General features: G+C 47.1%; 1 protein-coding gene across 3 annotated transcripts in view; it reads left to right on the top strand.

Annotated features, from left to right (window-relative positions):
* Positions 1–21,538, top strand: part of uba6 (ubiquitin like modifier activating enzyme 6) — a 294,389-nt gene that overhangs the window by 261,355 nt on the left and 11,496 nt on the right. For all 3 annotated transcript variants that reach the window (XM_072517066.1, XM_072517065.1, XM_072517064.1), the window contains 4 exons: positions 8,386–8,509; positions 9,327–9,520; positions 12,698–12,825; positions 21,065–21,152. In XM_072517066.1, the coding sequence (XP_072373167.1) occupies positions 8,386–8,509; positions 9,327–9,520; positions 12,698–12,825; positions 21,065–21,152 (534 nt within the window). The remainder of the gene's footprint in view (positions 1–8,385; positions 8,510–9,326; positions 9,521–12,697; positions 12,826–21,064; positions 21,153–21,538) is intronic.

Below are 21,538 nucleotides of genomic sequence, written 5' to 3'. Positions count from 1 at the left end.
CACCACCGGCTTCTGCTTGGCCCAGCTCAGGACCTTCTCCTTCACACTGTACCAAGGAAGCACAGAGTCATTGCCCTTGGCGGCTCACTCACCTTTGGTACAGGCCTCCACGACCGATGAGCCCGATCCAGTTCATATCGGGAGGGATCCTCCCCCTCCCCCAGTAGTTTTGCCAGCATCGCGGCAAAATACTCAGTCGGCTTCGGTCCTTCAACTCCTTCGGGCAGCCCCACAATCCTCAAGTTCTGTCGTCTGGATCTATTTTCCAGGTCTTCCATTTTTCCTCGCAGATCCTTGTTAGTATCCATCACCTTCCGCATCGCTTTCCCCATCGAGGCAAGTTGATCACCGTGCTGCAATAACGTCTCCTTCACTTCCTTCAGCGCCTCCACTTGCTCTCGCACCTCCGCCACTGCGCTCGCCACCTCCGTCCTCACCGGGGAAACCGCCTCCTCCACCAGCACACTCAAGACCTCCCTCATCTCCTTCCTCACCGTCTCCATGCATTTTGCAATCTGCGCCAACTGCTTTTCAAATTCCGCAGCCATCACCTTGGTTATTTCTTCAGCCGTAAGCAGTGCGGCCTTCCCTGGTGCTCCAGCCTCCATTTTTCCTGGTGACCCCGTGGTGACCTTTCCACTCCCCGACGGATCTCCAGCTGGGTTTTTTTCGGCCGTTATTTTGCTCACCCTCGACATTTTTCTTTGGGGTTTTTTTCCCTCCTGTGTCTTCTCAGTGTCTCCTCCGTGCCTTCTCCCTTCTTCTGCCACCTCCGCGGACCCTGGGACCGGGCTTAAAGCCCCGAAATTGCCGTTCCCGAGCGGGGGCTCTCCATTGTGCGGCCGTCACCGGAAGTCCGTCAGTGACATTTCTATATGACGACTGTCCACACCCACACCGGCAGTTCACTTGTATATTTGGTGTATAAGTTGACCCCTGTTTTTGGAGGGATTTTTCAAGCCTTCAAATGTTGACTTATGTAGCAACAACTGGGGTAAAAGACGGTTGGTGTTTTTGACCTGTTTCTAAATTAGATTTTTATCCTGCCTGCTGCCCATTAAGAGAGGCAAGTTCATGTGGTGGAGTGAGATGCATTGCAGTACCCAGTAGGAGTTTGCTTATTGACATGAACTGGCCAGACCTCTGTATTTTGCAAAAATCACAAAACAAAACAACTGTGACAGATATATGGAGCACAGACACAAAGCCAGGAAAGAAGAGAAAACACATTCGCTTGGAACTTGATTACAAAATGCTCAGAAAAACAAACAGGAAATCTTCAAGGATTGCATGTGGGATTGTCAGTTCGTATCTGAGGCTTGTAACCTTAAGTATCAATAAAGTATGTATATTTTCTCCTTGAATCACACTATATTATTGTGGTAAATTTGCTGTATTAAAATGATTAGAAAGCTGTTGTTGCATTTAGGATGTGATGTAGAACCACAGTGAACTTCAGGAACTATGCAGGTTTTGGATTACCTTTGGCCAATACCGCAGGAGAACTATTGGAGTTTAAATACTTGTACAAAATTGGCAGCACATTCAGTTTTTCAGATTAATTAAAGAAAATGTGTATTTATATAGCTCCTTTCATGACTTCAGGATGTCCCAAGTGCTTTTCAGCTAATTGTTTTGGGAATGTAATCACTGTGGTGAGATAGGAACTATCATAGATTATCATAGAATTTACAGTGCAGAAGGAGGCCATCCGGCCCATCGAGCCTGCACCAGCTCTTCGAAAGAGCACCCCACCCATTGTCAACACCTCCGCCCTATCCCCACAACCCAGTAACCCCACCCAACACTAAGGGCAATTTTGGACACTAAGGGCAATTTATCACGGCCAATCCACCTAACCTGCACATCTTTGGACTGTGGGAGGAAACCGGAGCACCCGGAGGAAACCCACGCACACACGGGGAGGGTGTGCAGACTCCGCACAGACAGTGACCCAAGCCAGAATCGAACCTGGGACCCTGGAGCTGTGAAGCAATTGTGCTATTCATAATGCTACCGTGCTGCCACGATATTAAGCTAATTTATGTACAGTGTGTTCTCAGAAACATCAAGAGACAATGACAGTTGATCTGCGTTTCTTCTTCCCCTTGGCGTTGGATAAGGGATCAATATTGAGCTGACACTCTTGCTCTTCTTTAAATAATGTCAAACAATCTTTTATGCCCACCTGAGAGGACACAGAAGGTCTTGGTTTAAAGTCTTGTCTAAAAAAATACACCTCCTAACTGCAGCATTTCCCCTGCTATATTGATTATCTGCTCAACTCCCAAAAGTGGGGCTTGAACCCACGACAATCTGACGCAGCGTTGGGATTGCTGCAACTGAGCAAAGACTGACACCATCGCATTTGTTGAACTTGGCCTACGGGGTTCTGAGTCTGATTTCTTCCCCGATAATGTATGCTTGAACATTAGTTAATGCAGTTTCATTTTGTAAAGTGGGGAATGATATCAGTAATAAAATACAGGGCTTCCGGGTGCGGCGATGACCAGCTAAGTCGCACGTTTCGGCAGCTCCCGGTGGAACGGACTTTTGGGCTCTTAATAGGAGCCCCAGCGGCAATTTTAACAGCTAAAAACACTGTGCGGTAAACCAGAAGGGATTCCCCCCCGGACACGTATGGAAAAGGGAGAGGAAAGCGGCCGGATTGCGGAGGATCCTCTCGAGCAGTGGCAAGGAAGGCAAGCTCAAAGCAAGATGGCGTCGGAAGGTGGCCGTTTGGTATGGGGCCTGGACCAACAAGAGTTCCTGCGGCGCTGTGTGGAAGAACTGAAAAAGGAGATGAAGAAGGAGCTACTGGCCCCGATATTACAGGCGATTGAAGAGCTAAAGGAGGAGCAAAAGACCCAGGAGCAGGAGCTTCGGGTCGTGAAGGCAAAGGCTGCTGAAAATGAAGACGAAATACAGGGCCTGATGGTGAAGACAGAGATGCACGAGGCACAGCACAAAAGGTGTGTGGAAAGGCTGGAAGCACTGGAGAATAATTCGAGGAGGAAGAATTTAAGGGTTCTGGGCCTTCCCGAAGGCGCAGAGGGGGCGGACGTCGGGGCATATGTGAGCACGATGCTTCACTCGCTAATGGGATCGGAGGCCCCGGCGGGCCCTTTGGAGGTGGAGGGAGCTTATCGAGTTATGGCGCGAAGATCGAGGGCTGGAGAAATACCTCGAGCTATAGTGGTGAGGTTTCTCCGCTATAATGACAGAGAGATGGTCCTCAGATGGGCGAAGAAAACTCGGAGCTGTAGGTGGGAGAACGCGGTGATCCGCGTAGACCAGGATTGGAGTGCGGAGGTAGCGAGAAGGAGGGCAAGTTTTAATCGGGCTAAGGCGGTGCTTCACAAAAAGGTCAAATTCGGAATGTTGCAGCCGGCAAGACTGTGGGTCACACACCAAGGGAAGCACCACTACTTTGAGACGGCAGAAGAGGCGTGGACATTTATTGTGGACGAGAAGCTGGAATAGGCGGGCAAGAAAAAGAACGTTTGGGACAAAGTAGTGGGGTGATTATGTGGGGTGAGGGGGGGAAAAAGGGGGAGGGGATGATTTTTCAAGTTGTTAATCTTGCGACCCTGTAACTTTTCTCTCTTCCCCATGTTGTTGGGGGGGGGGGGGGCGGGGGGAGGATGAGGAACTGTGGGCGCCGGTCATTAGGGGCGGGGCCAAGTGGGAAACGCGGGCTTTGTTCCCGAGCTATGGTAATTATGGCGGGAACAGGGACGCAGGAAGGAGGGGGCCTTGCACAGTGGGGGCCGAGGACAAGGGGGGAAGCCGAGGTCAGCCAGAGTTTGCTGACTTCTGGGAGCAACATGGGGGGTGCAACTACGCTAGAAAGGGATCTAGCGGAGGGCGGGGGTTAACTGGGTTGCTGCTGCTAAGGAGAAGGGGGAGCTGGTATGGGGTGGGGTGGTCGAGGCGGGGGCGGCGCCGTCGGGGGGATATACGGGTACGTGGGAACCGGGTGAGGAGCTGGGTTAAAAAAGGGGATGGCTAGTCGACAAGGGGGTGGGGGGGAGAAAGAGCCCCCCAACCCGGCTGATCACGTGGAACGTGAGAGGGCTGAACGGGCCGATTAAAAGGGCATGGGTACTCGCACACCTAAAGAAATTAAAGGCAGATGTGGTTATGTTGCAGGAGACGCATCTGAAACTGATAGACCAGGTCAGACTACGTAAAGGATGGGTGGGGCAGGTGTTTCATTCGGGTTTAGATGCGAAGAACAGGGGGGTGGCTATTTTAGTGGGGAAACGGGTACTGTTTGAGGCAAAGACCATAGTGGCGGATAGTGGGGTAGATACGTGATGGTGAGTGGCAGATTGCAAGGGGAGGCGGTGGTTCTGGTGAACGTATATGCCCCGAACTGGGATGATGCAAATTTTATGAGGCGTATGTTGGGACGTATCCCGGACCTGGAGGTGGGAAAGTTGGCAATGGGGGGAGACTTTAATACGGTGCTGGACCCAGGGCTGGACAGATCGAGATCCAGGACCGGGAGGAGGCCGGCAGCGGCTAGGGTGCTCAAGGACTTCATGGAGCAGATGGAAGGGGTAGACCCCTGGAGATTTAGTAGGCCTAGGAGTAAGGAGTTTTCGTTTTTCTCCTATGTCCACAAAGTATACTCACGGATAGACTTTTGTGTTTTGGGAAGGGCACTGATTCTGAAGGTGACAGGGACGGAATACACGGCCATAGCTATCTCGGACCACGCTCCACATTGGGTGGACCTGGAGGTAGGAGAGGAAAAAGAACAGCACCCACTCTGGAGAATGGATATGGGATTATTGGCGGATGAGGGGGTATGTTTGAGGGTGAGGGGGTGTATTGAAAGGTACTTGGAGCTGAATGACAATGGGGAGGTTCAGGTGGGAGTGGTGTGGGAGGCGTTGAAGGCAGTGGTTAGAGGGGAACTGATATCCATCAGGGCACATAAAGGAAAGCAGGTGGGTAAGGAAAGGGAGCGGTTGCTGAAAGAACTTCTAAGGGTGGACAGGCAATATGCGGAGGCACCGGAGGAGGGACTGTACAGGGAAAGACAAAGGCTACACGTAGAATTTGACCTGTTGACCACGGGTAATGCAGAGGCACAATGGAGGAGGGCACAGGGTGTACAGTATGAATATGGAGAGAAGGCGAGTCGGTTACTGGCCCACCAACTGAGGAAGAGGGGAGCAGCGAGGGAGATAGGGGGGGGTGAGAGATGAGGAGGGATAGATGGAACGGGGAGCGGAGAGAGTGAACGGGGTGTTCAAGGCATTCTATGAAAGGTTATATAAGGCTCAGCCCCCGGAAGGGAAGGAGAGAATGATGTGTTTCTTGGATCAGCTGGAATTCCCTAAGGTGGAGGAGCAGGAGAGGGCGGGACTGGGAGCACAGATTGAGATGGAGGAGGTACTGAAAGGGATTGGGAGCATGCAGGCGGGGAAGTCCCCGGGACCAGACGGATTCCCGGTGGAATTTTATAGGAAGTATATGGACTTGCTGGCCCCGCTTTTGACGAGAACCTTTAATGAGGCTAGGGAAAGGGGGCAGCTGCCCCCGACTATGTCGGAGGCAACGATATCGCTCCTTTTAAAGAAGGAAAAAGACACGCTGCAATGCGGGTCCTACAGGCCCATTTCCCTTTTAAATGTAGATGCTAAGATTCTGGCCAAGGTGATGGCGACGAGGATAGAGGACTGTGTCCCGGGGGTGGTCCATGAGGACCAAACCGGGTTCGTGAAGGGGAGACAGCTGAACACGAACATACGGAGGTTGCTAGGGGTAATGATGATGCCCCTGCCAGAGGGGGAGGCGGAGATAGTGGTGGCGATGGATTCCGAGAAAGCATTCGACAGTGGAGTGGGATTATCTGTGGGAGAGGCTGAGGAGATTTGGTTTTGGAGAAGGGTATATCGGATGGGTACAGCTGCTGTATAGGGCCCCGGTGGCGAGTGTGGTCACGAATAGACAGAGGTCTGATTACTTCCGTCTTCATAGAGGGACGAGGCAGGGGTGTCCCCTGTCTCCGTTACTGTTTGCATTGGCGATTGAGCCCCTGGCCATAGCACTGAGGGGTTCCAGGAAGTGGAGGGGAGTGCTTAGGGGAGGAGAAGAACACCGGGTATCTTTGTGTGCAGATGATTTATTGCTGAATGTTGCGGACCCAGTGGAGGGGATGCCAGAGATAATGCAGATACTTAGGGAGTTTGGGGATTTTTCGGGGTACAAATTGAACATGGGGAAAAGTGAGTTGTTTGTGGTGCATCCGGGGGAGCAGAGCAGGGGAATAGATGATTTACCGCTGAGGAAGGTAACAAGAGATTTCCGGTACTTAGGGATTCAGATAGCCAGGAATTGGGGAACCTTACACCGGCTTAATTTAACTTGATTGGTGGAACAGATGGAGGAGGATTTCAAGAGATGGGACATGGTGTCCCTGTCACTGGCAGGTAGGGTGCAGGCGGTTAAAATGGTAGTCCTCCCGAGATTCCTCTTTGTGTTTCAGTGCCTCCTGGTGATGGTCACGAAGGCTTTTTTCAAGAAAATTGAGAAAGGTGTTATTAGTTTTGTGTGGGCCGGGAAGACCCCGAGAGTGAGGAGGGGGTTCTTGCAGCGTAGTAGGGATAGGGGGGGGCTGGCACTACCGAGCCTAAGTGACTATTACTGGGCCGTCAATATCTCAATGGTGTGTAAGTGGATGGGAGAAGGGGAGGGAGCGGCGTGGAAGAGATTGGAGATGGCGTCCTGCAAGGGGACCAGCCTACAAGCAATGGTGACGGCGCCGTTGCCGTTCTCCCCGAAGAAATACACCACAAGCCCAGTGGTGGTGGCAACATTAAAAATTTGGGGGCAGTGGAGACGGCATAGGGGAAGGACGGGAGCCTCGGTGCGCTACCCGATAAGAAATAACCATAGGTTTGTCCCGGGGAGAATGGATGGGGGATTTGGAGCATGGCAAATAGCTGGGGTAGTGCAACTGAGAGATCTGTTCGTAGATGGGACGTTTGCGAGTCTGGGAGCGCTGACGGAAAAATATGGGTTGCCCCAAGGGAATGCATTTCGGTATATGCAACTGAGGGCTTTTGCGAGGCAACAGGTGAGGGAATTCCCGCAGCTCCCGACGCAGGAGGTGCAGGATAGAGTGATCTCAGAGACATGGGTGGGGGATGGTAGGTTGTCGGATATATACAGGGAAATGAGGGACGAGGGGGAGATCATGGTAGATGAGCTGAAAGGGAAATGGGAGGAAGAGCTGGGGGAAGAGATTGAGGAGGGGCTGTGGACTGATGCCCTACGTAGGGTAAACTCGTCGTCCTCGTGTGCCAGGCTAAGCCTGATACAATTCAAGGTTCTACACAGGGCGCATATGACTGGAGCACGGCTCAGTAAATTTTTCGGGGTAGAGGATAGGTGTGGGAGATGCTCGAGAAGCCCAGCGAACCACACCCACATGTTCTGGTCATGTCCGGCACTACAGGGGTTCTGGGTGGGGGTGGCGAAGGTGCTTTCGAAGGTGGTGGGGGTCCGGGTCGAGCCAAGCTGGGGGTTAGCTATATTCGGGGTTGCAGAAGAGCCGGGAGTGCAGGAGGCGAAAGAGGCTGATGTTTTGGCCTTTGCGTCCCTAGTAGCCCGGCGAAGGATATTGCTTATGTGGAAGGAAGCCAAACCCCCGGGCGTGGAGACCTGGATAAATGACATGGTAGGGTTTATAAAACTAGAACGGATAAAGTTCGCATTAAGGGGTTCAGCTCAAAGGTTCACCAGGCGGTGGCAACCGTTCATTGATTACCTCACAGAACGAGAGAGGGAATGGGAAGGCAACAGCAGCAACCCAGGGGGGAGTGGGGGGGGGGGGGGAGGACTCGGGCGGGTTCTCAGGGATGTCTCTGTATATGTATAGATATTTGTACTAGGTAATGTATATTGGACTGTTGGATTGTATTTTTGGAGAGGAATTATTTTTGATAAGGCAGTTGCCATTTAGTTTTTTGTTTATATATTATTTATTTATTTGTTAAAAACTGGCCACTGTTATTTATATTGCTTTATTGTTGTTAAAAAGGAAAAACTTTGTACTGTTATGTTTAGCCAAAACATTTGAATAAAATATATTTTTTAAAAAAGAAGTAATAAAATATAGTAAAACTCAGCTTATAGTGTAAATAACTTTATATCGTGTTTTGATGATTGCTGATTTTAGAGTTGAAAACACAAGTCACTCCTATATAAGCAGAGGACATGAAACCAATTCCAATAAATAGAAAATTTGTTCTCAATAAGAGAAAGAAATCCTAGCCCAAACTTTTTAAATAGAGTTGTATTTGTTTACAGTGCTGTTTTGTTTGTAGCATGAAAGCAATGTACATGAAAACTCTGCCTTTTCTACAGCAAATAGAAACCGATGAAAATGTAAAGAAATCTGACCAGGCAAAACTCGCAGTAAGCAGTGAAGAGGAACGAGTGGCCATTGACCTGTTGAACAAAGCTGCAAGAATTGGAATGGCAACCAAACGTGAGTGCCATGTTATGTGGATGTGTCCCTAGTCACTGCTTTGAGGGTGATCTGAAGTGACTCCACAAGCTGAGTAAACAAATACACATCGGCAGAATCTAAACACTTCATTATCTTAGTCTTCAATCATGTCTCCTTGAAGTCTACACTTTTCCAAAATTAAAAGTCCCATTTGAATGGCTCTGCTATTCTGAGCCTTTCTAGGGACTCTATTCCATGACATGAGATGATCACATTTGAATACAGAATCTGGATAGCAGTGATATTATGGTTTTAATTATGTCACATTATTTTAAAACTAACCTCTGACTTCCCCTCCTCTCACTCAGCCATGAATGTTGATTGGTCTCTGCAGTTTAACCAGGGAAACTGCTACTGAGAAAGTGCAGGGTCATGGTAACATTTTGAGTTACTATACCTAAGAGTCAGCATAGACTTATTGGATAAGTAGTCTTCCCCTGTGCTGAAATCTTCTTCAGCTCTCTGGTCCTGATCACTGCCCATTGGGCCCCTAATTCCATTTGTACTGTGTGGGAGTCGCACAAGGACAGGCTTGGCTTGGCTGTGATGATATCCCACCCCCGCCCACCATTGCCAAGTAGTCATCTAGCAGTATAGGTTTACATAAGACATAATGGCCACCTGGGTGAGGTACTGGAGAGCTCTTGCCCAGACCCCGGAACAAGTAATTCCCTTTGGGAGGAGACAAATTAATTGGGAGGGAAGAGTAAGAAAACTGAGGAACGTTCTCATGCAATATGCAAATCTTTCAAATGCAAAATGGAGCTGAATAATATTTTTGGTCATTGCACGATAGATCGCCTTCAGATGACGCCAGTCTCCTTTGAAAAAGACAATGACAGAAATGGGCATGTTGATTTCATAACAGCTGCTTCCAACATACGAGCAAAGATGTACAGCATCAATACGGCAGACAGGTTAAAGACTAAGAGGATCGCTGGACGGATTATTCCCGCCATAGCAACCGCAACTGCAGCAGTATCAGGGCTGGTAGGAATGTCCATCATGCTTCTGGTTTGAGTTGTCATCAATTCGTGCTTCAGAAGTGTAATAATAACAGTACACGACTTGTAGCCCAGATGTCAAGAGATCAAATCTTGACAAAATTGAATTTAATAAATCAGGCAAGGCATGAGCTGGCAGCAGGAAATGGCCCGGCTGGGTTAATGTGGAAAAAATACTGGTTCATTCATCTCCAGGTAAGGTTGCTGCAGTTTCTACCCAGAATGGCCTTTGTGGCTTTCATTAAATATTTGGCTCTTTGTGCCTTCAGGCAAGCCAAGAGTAAGCAGTAAATACGGCCTTGCCACCATCGCTAACATCCTAAGAGCAAAAGGAAAGTACTCCTGTTTGAATAGAACTGGAGACAAATTTGAAGTCGATGCAGTATTTGACCATGTAATGGAAGTAAAAGATGTGATGTAGGACTGTCATTGGTGTACATTGATACAAACCATTCCATTTTTCTACATATTGGTTCCAAATAACTAACAAGTTCAGTGAATGTGACACTGCCTGGGCCCGGGGGTCTAATATCTATCACTATTAATGGTTGCAAGCTGCCATTGAGATTTCTGGCCGCAAATCTTCATTATCGTTTCCCAGTCACAGACTTCTCTCCTAGTTATCCATGTAGGTCTGGCTTCCAGACATTGACTGGCAATGTGCTACCCTCAAACGTGTTGCAGTCGGGCTGCATTTTTCCTCGGCCTGTGTTAACACCAAATTGTTTTTAATTGCTTATTGTCACAAGTAGGCTTCAAACTAAGTTACTGTGAAAAGCCCGTAGTCGCCACATTCCGGCGCCTGTTCAGGGAGGCTGGTACGGGAATTGAACCGTGCTGCTGGCCTGCCTTGGTCTGCTTTCAAAGCCAGCGATTTAGCCCAGTGTGCTAAACCAGCCCCTGATTAATTAATAGCTCAACCATGTTTTAATTTTCAAAAATGTAGGTGTCTTTTAACTGATCACAGTGAGATACTGTAAATCTGTAGAGTGGATCAGTTAGGAGCTGTATATGTGGAACTTGGTCACTTCCTCTTCACAATGATGTAATTGTGCTGCTTACTCAAAACATAACACGAGCAGCTTGGAATTGCAGCTGCACAGCCAATATATCGATTATTAATTCTCCTCTGCTCCCCGTGTCTGCGTGGGTCTCACCCCCACAACCCAAAAGATGTTCAGGGTAGATGGATTGGCCATGCTAAATTGCCCCTTATTTGGAATTTGTTTTTAAATTAATTAAATTGTGTCTGCGTGGGTTTCCTCCGGGTGCTCCGGTTTCCTCCCACAAGTCCCAAAAATCGTGCTTGTTAGGTGAATTGGACATTCTGAATTCTCCCTCAGTGTACCCGAACAGGCGCCGGAATGTGGCGACTGGGGGATTTTCACACAAACTTCATTGCAGTGTTAATGTAAGCCTACTTGTGACATTAATAAATATTATTAGGGCGGCACTGTGGTTAGCACTGTTGCCTCACAGTGCCAGGGACCTGGGTTCAATCCGGCCTCTGGTGATTGTCTGTATGGAGTTTGCACTTTCTCCCCGTGTCTACGTGGGTTCCTCCAGGCTCTCCGGTTTCCCCTCTCAGTCCAAAGATCTGCAGGTTAGGTGGATTGGCCATGCTAATTTGCACCTTAGTGTCCAAAAGGTTAGATGGGGTTACGGGGATAGGCTGGAGGCTTGGGCTTAAGGGGGTGCTCTTTCCAAGGGCCGATGCAAACCTGATGGGCCGAATAGCCTCATTCTGCAATGTAAATTCTATGATTCTATAATTCTCTGCTACCCCAGGGAAAATACGCTTCAATCCAATTTCAAAACACCCCTCTGAGGAAGGATGCCAGTTTTTCTGTTCAGGGCTATAGAAATTGATATTACAAACTTGGACCAGAGCCTAGCAGTGGCTAGGATGCTGGACAGAAACACCATTTTCCAGAGGGCAGGCATCAGAAGGACGGGAGATCTGTTCATAGACGGAAGCTTTCCCAGTTTGAAGGCGCTAGAGGACAAATTTAATCTGCCGCCAGGAAACGCCTTTAAATATTTAATTCCTCCTCATGTGCCAGGCTCAGTCTAATTCAATTTAAGGTGGTCCAGCGGGCACACATGACGGCAGCGAGAATGAGCAGGTTTTTTTGGGTAGAAGACAGTTGTATGAGGTGCAAGGGCAGCCCTGCAAACCATGTCCACATGTTTTGGGCATTCCTGGAGCTCAGCGAGTTCTGGCAAGGGTTCGCGAGGGCAATGTCCAAGGTGCAAATTCTGCAAAACCTTAATAAAAATACTTTTTTTTTTTAAAAACACCATTTTCATTTTGTAAAATTGTGAGGAAAAGATACCTCGATGCAGGAGTGATTTCATGCAAAATAGAGATATGCTATATTAAAACATAACTAACAGTGTTAAAATATCTTTCACCTCACACAAGAAAATAGCTTACAATTACTCCTTAAATAATGCTAATCAGTGCGGTGACACCATAAACCCTTAATTGCTGTCATTACTTCCACTCAAACAACAAAACCATCTGCGGCTACAATCCACTTTCAAATGCAGTTAGCAGACTCGGGAATACTTACTGTACAGACTTGTCTTTTGAGACTATTTGAAAAGATAGACCAAACCCTGTCGGGATAATGCAAAATCTCTGGGTGTATTTCTTCAGAAGTCGTCTTAGCTCTCCTTCCAAACTAAAACTCTGAAAACCTCCAACTGACTGCTTCAACACCTGGCTCCTTCCATTAACTACATCATATTGCTAAACTGAACACATTGTCTCTAATTCATTACTCCACAGGGAACCCTCTTAATATAAATAAAAGTACATTAGCCCAAACTTTTACGATGCTTTAATTGCGCCTATGGCTGCAAAAAGCAGAGGTGTCTTACAAATCAGGATTTTTAAAAATACTACTGCAGCAGTCATACACACACAAACCCAAGCTTTTAACCCTTACTGCACCAATTGCATATAAAACAATATGTCTGAAATTCCTACATCATACTCCAGCTGATTTAATTTGGAACACTCTGAGCCTTTGGGAGCAAGAACCTTTCTAGCATAGACTAAATTAGAATGGCGTTTCTCATCGTGAAAGTAGTGTAACTCATTCCAGTATGTTCATAGCACGTTCCCATTCCATCTCAAATTGTCTTTTCTCTCTAGGTTTCCGTGGAGTTAATTAAGATCGTTGGAGGTCATTCCTTCGAAGCATACAGAAATTGTTTCTTTAACCTGGCTATTCCTGTTATTGTATTTACTGAACCAGCTCCAGTTAGGAAAACACAAATAAGGTAAAGGAAATTAATGCCTGTTGTAAACAAAATCATTATGTTGAGAATTTATCTTTTAAATACTGTAAGTCCCAGCTTAACATTTACTCACCTAATTGAGTATAAACATTCGCGCACATGCTGCAGCTGTACAAAACCTTAGTTTGGAATATTGCGTACAATTATGGTCGCGACACTACCAGAAGGACGTGGATGCTTTGGAGAAGGTACAGAAGAGATTTACCAGGATGTTGCCTGGTCTGGAGGGTATTACCTATGAGGAGAGGTTGGATAAACTCTGATTGTTTTCACTGGAATGATGGAGATTTAAATATTATGGCCACATGACCGTTTCTAACGGTCAATTGGTCAAGCTGGAATGATAGAGGTGGAGGGGTGACCTGATAGAAGTTTACAAAATTATGAGGAGCATGGACAGAGTGGATAGTCAGATGCTTTTTCCCAGGGTGGAAAAGTCAATTACTAGGGGACACAGATTTAAGGTGTGATGGGCAAGTTTAGAGGGGATGTGCGAGGCAAATTTTTTAATACAGTGTGGTGAGTGCCTGGAACGTGCTGCTGGGGGTGGTGGTGGAAGCAGGTATGATAGCAACATTTAAGAGGCACCTTGACAAATACGTGAATAGGCTGGGAATACAGGGAAAGCTACCTCAGAAATGCAGATGGTAAAGTAGTGCATTTAATGTTGCCAGTTTTGCTTTAATGTTGTTTGCTATAGCCTTCCTATTGTGGCCTGCTGTTCACATAACCTTTCCCGCAGTACTCTCACTCATGTTCTCAGTCCCTTTCCTCACTCCCAGTCTTCCCTCCCAACATTGCTTCCTTCCAATATTGCCTCGTCCCCTCCACCCCACTCCTGCCTTTTGTTCTTACTGTAATTCTCAGGGTTTGTTTTCAGTTGCTCCTCGTCTGGCTGCTGGTTTCCATTCTGAACTTGCACTAAAGAGATCTATCTAGTGGCAGAAGTCAGACAGTGCAGGTAACTCTGGGACTTCAGTTGTTACTTGCAGTAACCCAGCTTCTGTCACTAGATGGAGCCTGGCCAATCTAAAAGTGAGTGTTATTTTTAAAAGTATTATATTTATTTTATATTTAGTGATGTATTTTACTTTGCAAGTTATTTCAGCCGTAAGTACTCTACATATACAGCACAGTGTTTCAACTTGTACATTGTTTTTTCCGGGCAAGAAATGTCTGAAGGAATCTAACATTGATTTCAGTGGGTCGCTTAAAGTTGTTTCATTTATAAATAGCAACTTTGAGGAAAGCTACCACAACCACAGGGCTCTCTGTATGCCACACAAAGTGTCAAGACATCAAACGTTTTAACGTGTTCAAAAACAAACATTTGTGTTTTAAAATTCATAGACTCCATCTGCTGAATGATCGAAGGATCAAAAATGAGTCCTTAAATGCGATTTGTATTTTGTTTGTTGATTTGTAGCAATATCGGCCAACGTGAATAAATATCACAATGTTAGTGTGGGTTGAGTGAAACATCTTGGTCTACTTTATGGCTAATTAATTGGGAATGTACTCTAGTGACTTGCTGCTTTGAATCAAGCTCAAAGCTCTTGGCCACAGTTAATAATCATTAATTATCCAGGCAAGGGGACAGGAGAGGCGACTGGGGGAACTGCTGTTTAGAGTGGTGGGAGAAGTTTTAGGTATCTAGGCATCCAAGTGGCGCGGGAATGGGAATGGTTACACAAACTTAATCTGGCCCGTCTGGTGGACCAACTGAAGGACGATTTCCGGAGGTGGGACGCGCTCCCGTTGTCACTAGCTGGGAAGGGTCCAGACGGTGAAGATGACGGTTCTTCCGAGATTCCTGTTTGTGTTCCAATGTCTCCCCATCTTTATTCCGCGGACCTCTTTTAAACGGGTTAACAAAGTGATCACTGGCTTTGTATGGGCGGGCAAGATCCCGCAAGTAAAAAAGGGGATGATTGAGCGGAGCCGGGGAGAGGGCGAGCTGGCACTGCCAAACTTCAGTAACTATTATTGGGCGGCGAATATAGCCAGGATCAGGAAGTGGTGGGGGGAGGGTCGGCATGGGAGCATATGGAGGCGGTTTCTTGTAAAGGCACCAGCTTGGGGACGGTAATAACGGAGCCTCTGCTGTTCCCACCGGCACGGTACTCCACCAGCCCCGTGGTGGTGGCAGCCCTGAGAGTCTGGGGGCAATGGAGGAAGCATGTGGGAGCGGAGGGAGCATCGGTCTGGTCCCCAATCTGCAATAACCACCGGTTTGCCCCGGGAAGGATGGACGGGGGGTTTCGGAGAGGGCAGGAATTGAGAGGATGGGGGATATGTTTATAGACGGGAGCTTTCCTAGCTTGAGGGAGCTGGAGGAGAAATTTGGATTGGCGAGGGGAGACAAATCTAGGTACCTGCAGGTGCGGGACTTCTTACGTAGACAGATCTCAACCATCCCATTCCTACCACCAAGGGGGATTCAGGATAGGATAGCTTCCAGAGTGGGGGTGGGAGAAGGGAAGGTCTCCGACATCTAGAAGGAGCACATGGGGTCAGAGGACACGCAGACTGAGGAGCTGAAGCGCAAATGGGAAGAGGAGTTGGAGGAGAGATAGAGGATGGTCTCTGGGCGGATGCGTTGAGTAGAGTCAATGCGTCCACAACATGCGCCAGGCTCAGCCTGATACAGTTCAAGGTTGTTTACCGGGCTCACATGACAGTGGCCCGGATGAGCAGGTTCTTTGGTGTAGAAGATTACACCAAACAAATTTTCTTTGCAGAAAATTAATCGTCAGCAGAAATCGTCAGTTAGTTTAGTTTAGAGTAGGGGGTTAATAACGGTGGGACGTGTAAGAGAGGAAGCAGGCTTTTTTGCACAATGTTTATAGACTTATGTATATTGTTTATTTTGTCGCTGTTGTAAACCAAAAATACCTCCATAAAATGTTTATTTTTTAAAAAATAATCATTAATTAAAAATAGCAGAAGCAACTACTTGCATTTGTAGAGTGCCTTTAACATATTAAAAACATCCAAAGGAACAAAGGGTTGATATCACTGTGGATGTGGTACGATGATCATTTCTGCATGTGTTATTCAACTATATCTGGTCAGCTGCATCAAATCCATGCTCATCAGCTGGTGCAGAAATGCTGTCAGCTTCCAAAAGAATAAGGCCACATCCTAGACTAACCCATTTCTTGCAGGAGTAAGTTAGTTATATGAAGGATAGGGATAGATTGAGGGTGATGTCTGGGGTCCAGCTTCTCTTACCTGCTTTAAGTTATTTGATTGGTGGGTATGGAATCAACCCCCTGAGTTACTGAACATTTATTTTATATCATGGGACATTTATGGATAGTTAAGATTGTCAAGTTATAGGTTAAAGTTGAACTTCAAGGTGCAAATTGGGTGGTAGTGAATTGGGCCCTCGTTTTACACCCTGCCCAATTTTGCTCTTGTGGTGGCTCGAGGCAATCCTAGGGAGACTTCCAATACAACTGAACATGGATTTGTTGATGATATATATAAGTAAACTGTACAGAGTCACTAAACAGCTCTTCACGCTCTGTCTCCCGGGTCCACACTGGCTGGGGTTCGGGGACGCCCCACCGCCTGCAAGATAGGCCCTGAGCCGATCAAGTGGGCTGCGAGAATTCACCCCTTAAAGGGGCCACGTTATCACAACTTTCTATAGAATTTGTCTTTGTGTGCAATACCTACCACTAGTCCTTTTCCATCGCTAAACTCCGAGCTAGATCAAGATGCAGTTAGAGGAAGCTGCATCTTACAGGATCTCTTCAGTTCACACACTTCCAATATGTCACTGAACCTGACTGATCTATATGCTTCCTCCATCTCCGTATACCAACGTTGCAAAGCGTATTGCTGTAAGCAAATGGACATTTCCAAATGCAGCTAGTTTAATAGAACATAGAACGATACAGCGCAGTACAGGCCCTTCGGCCCACGATGTTGCACCGACATGGGAAGACAAAAAACAAAAGCCATCTAACCTACACTATGCCATTATCATCCATATGCTTATCCAATAAACTTTTAAATGCCCTCAATGTTGGCGAGTTCACTACTGTTGCAGGTAGGGCATTCCACGGCCTCACCACTCTTTGCGTAAAGAACCTACCTCTGACCTCTGTCCTATATCTATTACCCCTCTGTTTAAAGCTATGTCCCCTCGTGCTAGCCATTTCCATCCACGGGAGAAGGCTCTCACTGTCCACCCTATCTAACCCTCTGATCATTTTGTATGCCTCTATTAAGTCTCCTCTTAACCTTCTTCTCTCTAACGAAAACAACCTCAAGTCCATCAGCCTTTCCTCATAAGATTTTCCCTCCATACCATGCAACATCCTGGTAAATCGCCTCTGCACCCTTTCCAAAGCTTCCACGTCCTTCCTATAATGAGGTGACCAGAACTGTACGCAATACTCCAAATGCGGCCGTACCAGAGTTTTGTACAGCTGCAACATGACCTCATGACTCCGGAACTCAATCCCTCTACCAATAAAGGCCAACACACCATAGGCCTTCTTCACAACCCTATCAACCTGGGTGGCAACTTTCAGGGATCTATGTACATGGACACCGAGATCCCTCTGCTCATCCGCACTTCCAAGAATTTTACCATTAGCCAAATATTCCGCATTCCTGTTATTCCTTCCAAAGTGAATCACCTCACACTTCTCTACATTAAACTCCATTTGCCACCTCTCAGCCCAGCTCTGCAGCTTATCTATGTCCCTCTGTAACCTGCAACATCCTTCCGCACTGTCGACAATACCGCCGACTTTAGTGTCGTCTGCAAATTTACTCACCCACCCTTCTGCGCCCACCTCTAGGTCATTTATAAAAATGACAAACAGCAACGGCCCCAGAACAGATCCTTGTGGTATGCCACTTGTAACTGAACTCCATTCTGAACATTTCCCATCAACCACCACCCTCTGTCTTCTTTCAGCTAGCCAATTTCTGATCCACATCTCTAAATCACCTTCAATCCCCAGCCTCCGTATTTTCTGCAATAGCCTACCGTGGGGAACCTTATCAAACGCTTTACTGAAATCCATATACACCACATCAACTGCTCTACCCTCGTCTACCTGTTCAATCACCTTCTCAAAGAACTCGATAAGGTTTGTGAGGCATGACCTACCCTTCACAAAGCCATGCTGACTATCCCTAATCATATTATTCCTATCTAGATGATTATAAATCTTGTCTCTTATAATCCCCTCCAAGACTTTACCCACAACAGACGTGAGGCTCACCGGTCTATAGTTGCCGGGGTTGTCTCTACTCCCCTTCTTGAACAAAGGGACCACATTTGCTATCCTCCAGTCCTCTGGCACTATTTCTGTAGCCAATGATGACATAAAAATCAAAGCCAAAGGCTCAGCAATCTCTTCCCTGGCTTCCCAGAGAATCCTAGGATAAATCCCATCAGGCCCCGGGGACTTATCTATTTTCAGCCTGTCCAGAATTGCCAACACCTCTTCCCTACGTACCTCAATGCCATCTATTCTAATAGCCTGGGTCTCAGCAGTCTCCTCCACAACATTCTCTCTTTCCTGAGAGAATACTGACGAAAAATATTCATTTAGTATCTCGCCTATCTCTTCAGACTCCACACACAACTTACCATCCTTGTCCTTGACTGGCCCTACTCTTACCCTAGTCATTCTTTTATTCCTGACATACCTATAGAAAGCTTTTGGGTTTTCCTTGATCCTACCTGCCAAATACTTCTCATGTCCCCTCCTTGCTTGTCTTAGCTCTCTCTTTAGATCCTTCCTCGCTACCTTGTAACTATCAAGCGCCCCAACTGAAACTTCACACCTCATCTTCACATAGGCCTCCTTCTTCCTCTTAACAAGAGATTCCACTTCTTTGGTAAACCACGGTTCCCTCGCTCGACGCCTTCCTCCCTGCCTGACCGGTACGTACTTATCAAGAACACGCAGTAGCTGTTCCTTGAACAAGCTCCACATATCCAGTGTGCCCAACACTTGCAGCCTACTTCTCCAACCTACCCCTCCCAAGTCATGTCTAATGGCATCATAATTGCCCTTCCCCCAGCTATAACTCTTGCCCTGCGGGGTATACTTATCCCTTTCCATCACTAACGTAAACGTCACCGAATTGTGGTCACTGTCCCCAAAGTGCTCACCTACCTCCAAATCTAACACCTGGCCTGGTTCATTACCCAAAACCAAATCCAATGTGGCCTCGCCTCTTGTTGGCCTGTCAACATATTGTGTCAGGAAACCCTCCTGCACACATTGTACAAAAAACGACCCATCTAATGTACTCAAACTATATCTTTTCCAGTCAATATTTGGAAAGTTAAAGTCTCCCATAATAATTACCCTGTTACTTTCGCACTTATCCAGAATCATCTTCGCCATCCTTTCCTTTACATCCCTAGAACTATTAGGAGGCTTATAGAAAACTCCCAACAGGGTGACCTCTCCTTTCCTGTTTCTAACCTCAGCCCACACTACCACCGTAATACTGTTCTTGACTAGCAGCGCCACACCTCCCCCTCTTTTGCCTCCTTCTCTGAGCTTACTAAAACACCTAAACCCCGGAACCTGCAACAACCATTCCTGTCCCTGCTCTATCCATGTCTCCGAAATGGCCACAACATCGAAGTCCCAGGTACCAACCCATGCTGCCAGTTCCCCTACCTTATTTCGTCTTCTCCTGGCATTGAAGTAGACACACTTCAAACCACCTACCTGAACACTGGCCCCCTCCTGCGAAGTCAAATCTGTGCTCCTGACCTCTATACTCTCAATCTCCCGTACCCTAAAACTACAATCCAAGTTCCCATGCCCCTGCTGCATTAGTTTAAAGCCCCCCAAAGAGCACTAACAAATCTCCCGTTAGGATATTTGTGCCCCTCAGGTTCAGATGTAGACCATCCTGTCTGTAGAGGTCCCACCTTCCCCAGAAAGAGCCCCAGTTATCCAGAAATCTGAATCCCTCCCGCCTGCACCATCCCTGTAGCCACGTGTTTAATTGCTCTCTCTCCCTATTCCTCATCTCATTATCACGTGGCACGGGCAACAACCCAGAGATAACAACTCTGTTTGTTCTCGTTCTGAGCTTCCATCCTAGCTCCCTGAAAGCCTGCCTGACATCCTTGTCCCCTTTCCTACCTATGTCGTTAGTGCCAATGTGGACCACGACTTGGGGCTGCTCCCCCTCCCCCTTAAAGACCCGGAAAACACGATCCGAGACATCACGTACCCTTGCACCTGGGAGGCAACATACCAAACTTGAGTCTCTCTCGCTCCCACAAAATCTTCTATCTGTGCCCCTGACTATTGAGTCCCCAATTACTAATGCTCTGCTCCTCTCCCCCCTTCCCTTCTGAGCAACAGGGACAGACTCCGTGCCAGAGGCCCGTACCCCATGGCTTACCCCTGGTAAGTCATCCCCCCCACAAGTATCCAAAGCGGTATACTTGTTATTCAGGGGAATGACCACAGGGGATCCCTGCACTGACTGCTTCTTCCCAGTCCCTCTTGCAGTTATCCATCTATCTCCAATCTTTGGTGTAACTAATTCCCTGAAGCTGCTATCTATGACCCCCTCTGCCTCCCGAATGATCTGAAGTTCACCCAACTCCAGCTCCAGTTCCCTAACTCGGTCTTGGAGGAGCTGGAGATGGCAGCGCTTCCTGCAGGTAAAATCAGCAGGGACACTAACGGCATCCCTCACCTCAAACATCCTGCAGGAGGAACATTGCACTACCTTCCCTGCCATCCCTCTAACTTCCAACCAAGTTCTAGTTAATAAATAAATTTTTAAAAATAATAATATAATATGGCACTTACCTCACACCAATGGGTCTTATTATTAGGTTAGAGGAGGAGGGCGGGTGGGAGACACTACACGTGTAGTGTCTCGGGTTTCCTCTCCACCAGAATTTATTGGTTGGGGGGGGGGGGGAACCTTCCCAGAAGTCCGCGGGGCGAACTTCCGGTTCCCGCCTTATATTAAAAAAATAAAAAATAAAACTGAAAAGAAGAACCGAATCGGGACCAGGTAAGTGTTTTTAAATCAAAAACTCACCTCCCGACAGGCCCCTGCACTCTGCTCCCGCCGAAATTCTGAGGACTGCTCCTGTAAGGTAAGTGTTTTTAAATCAAAAACTCACCTCCCGACAGGCCCCTGCACTCTGCTCCCGCCGAAATAATATTGTCCTAAAACCTGACTTTTTATTTTGGAATAGGAATGAGATATCATTTACAATCTGGGATAGATGGACCATTTTTGGAAGAGAGGATTTCACGCTTTTAAATTTCATAAATGCTGTACAAGTAAGAAACAATTTTATCTAAAATGTTTTTTAATGTCTTATTTGATGGCAGTGAGCTTCTAAATGATCAGGTTTCAAGCAGAGTTTAAAGGCACGTTTATACAATTGCTTGTGTAATGTAAAACACTTTTAACTTCAGAGAAATGCAAAAGTCATAGTGTTTCTCCATAGGCCGGATCTACTCTATATGAGGTCCTTTTGATAAATGTGGCCCAGTTCACTTGGACTTGACACCACTCACATCCGTTATCTCGATCATGGCAGTTGTTAAGCACAGTCTTGATGGCTTGTGAAATGTTCTCTGCAGTAATGCACATTACAACTAAACAGTTTACAAAGTATTCACTCGGAAGAATAGAATGTATAGCAAAGGCAATCATTTGGCAC

The sequence above is a fragment of the Scyliorhinus torazame genome, chromosome 9 (assembly GCF_047496885.1).
Source record: "Scyliorhinus torazame isolate Kashiwa2021f chromosome 9, sScyTor2.1, whole genome shotgun sequence".
NCBI lineage: Eukaryota > Metazoa > Chordata > Chondrichthyes > Carcharhiniformes > Scyliorhinidae > Scyliorhinus > Scyliorhinus torazame.
The sequence above is the reverse complement of the archived record's forward strand: the minus strand, read 5'-3'. Positions and strand labels throughout refer to the sequence as shown.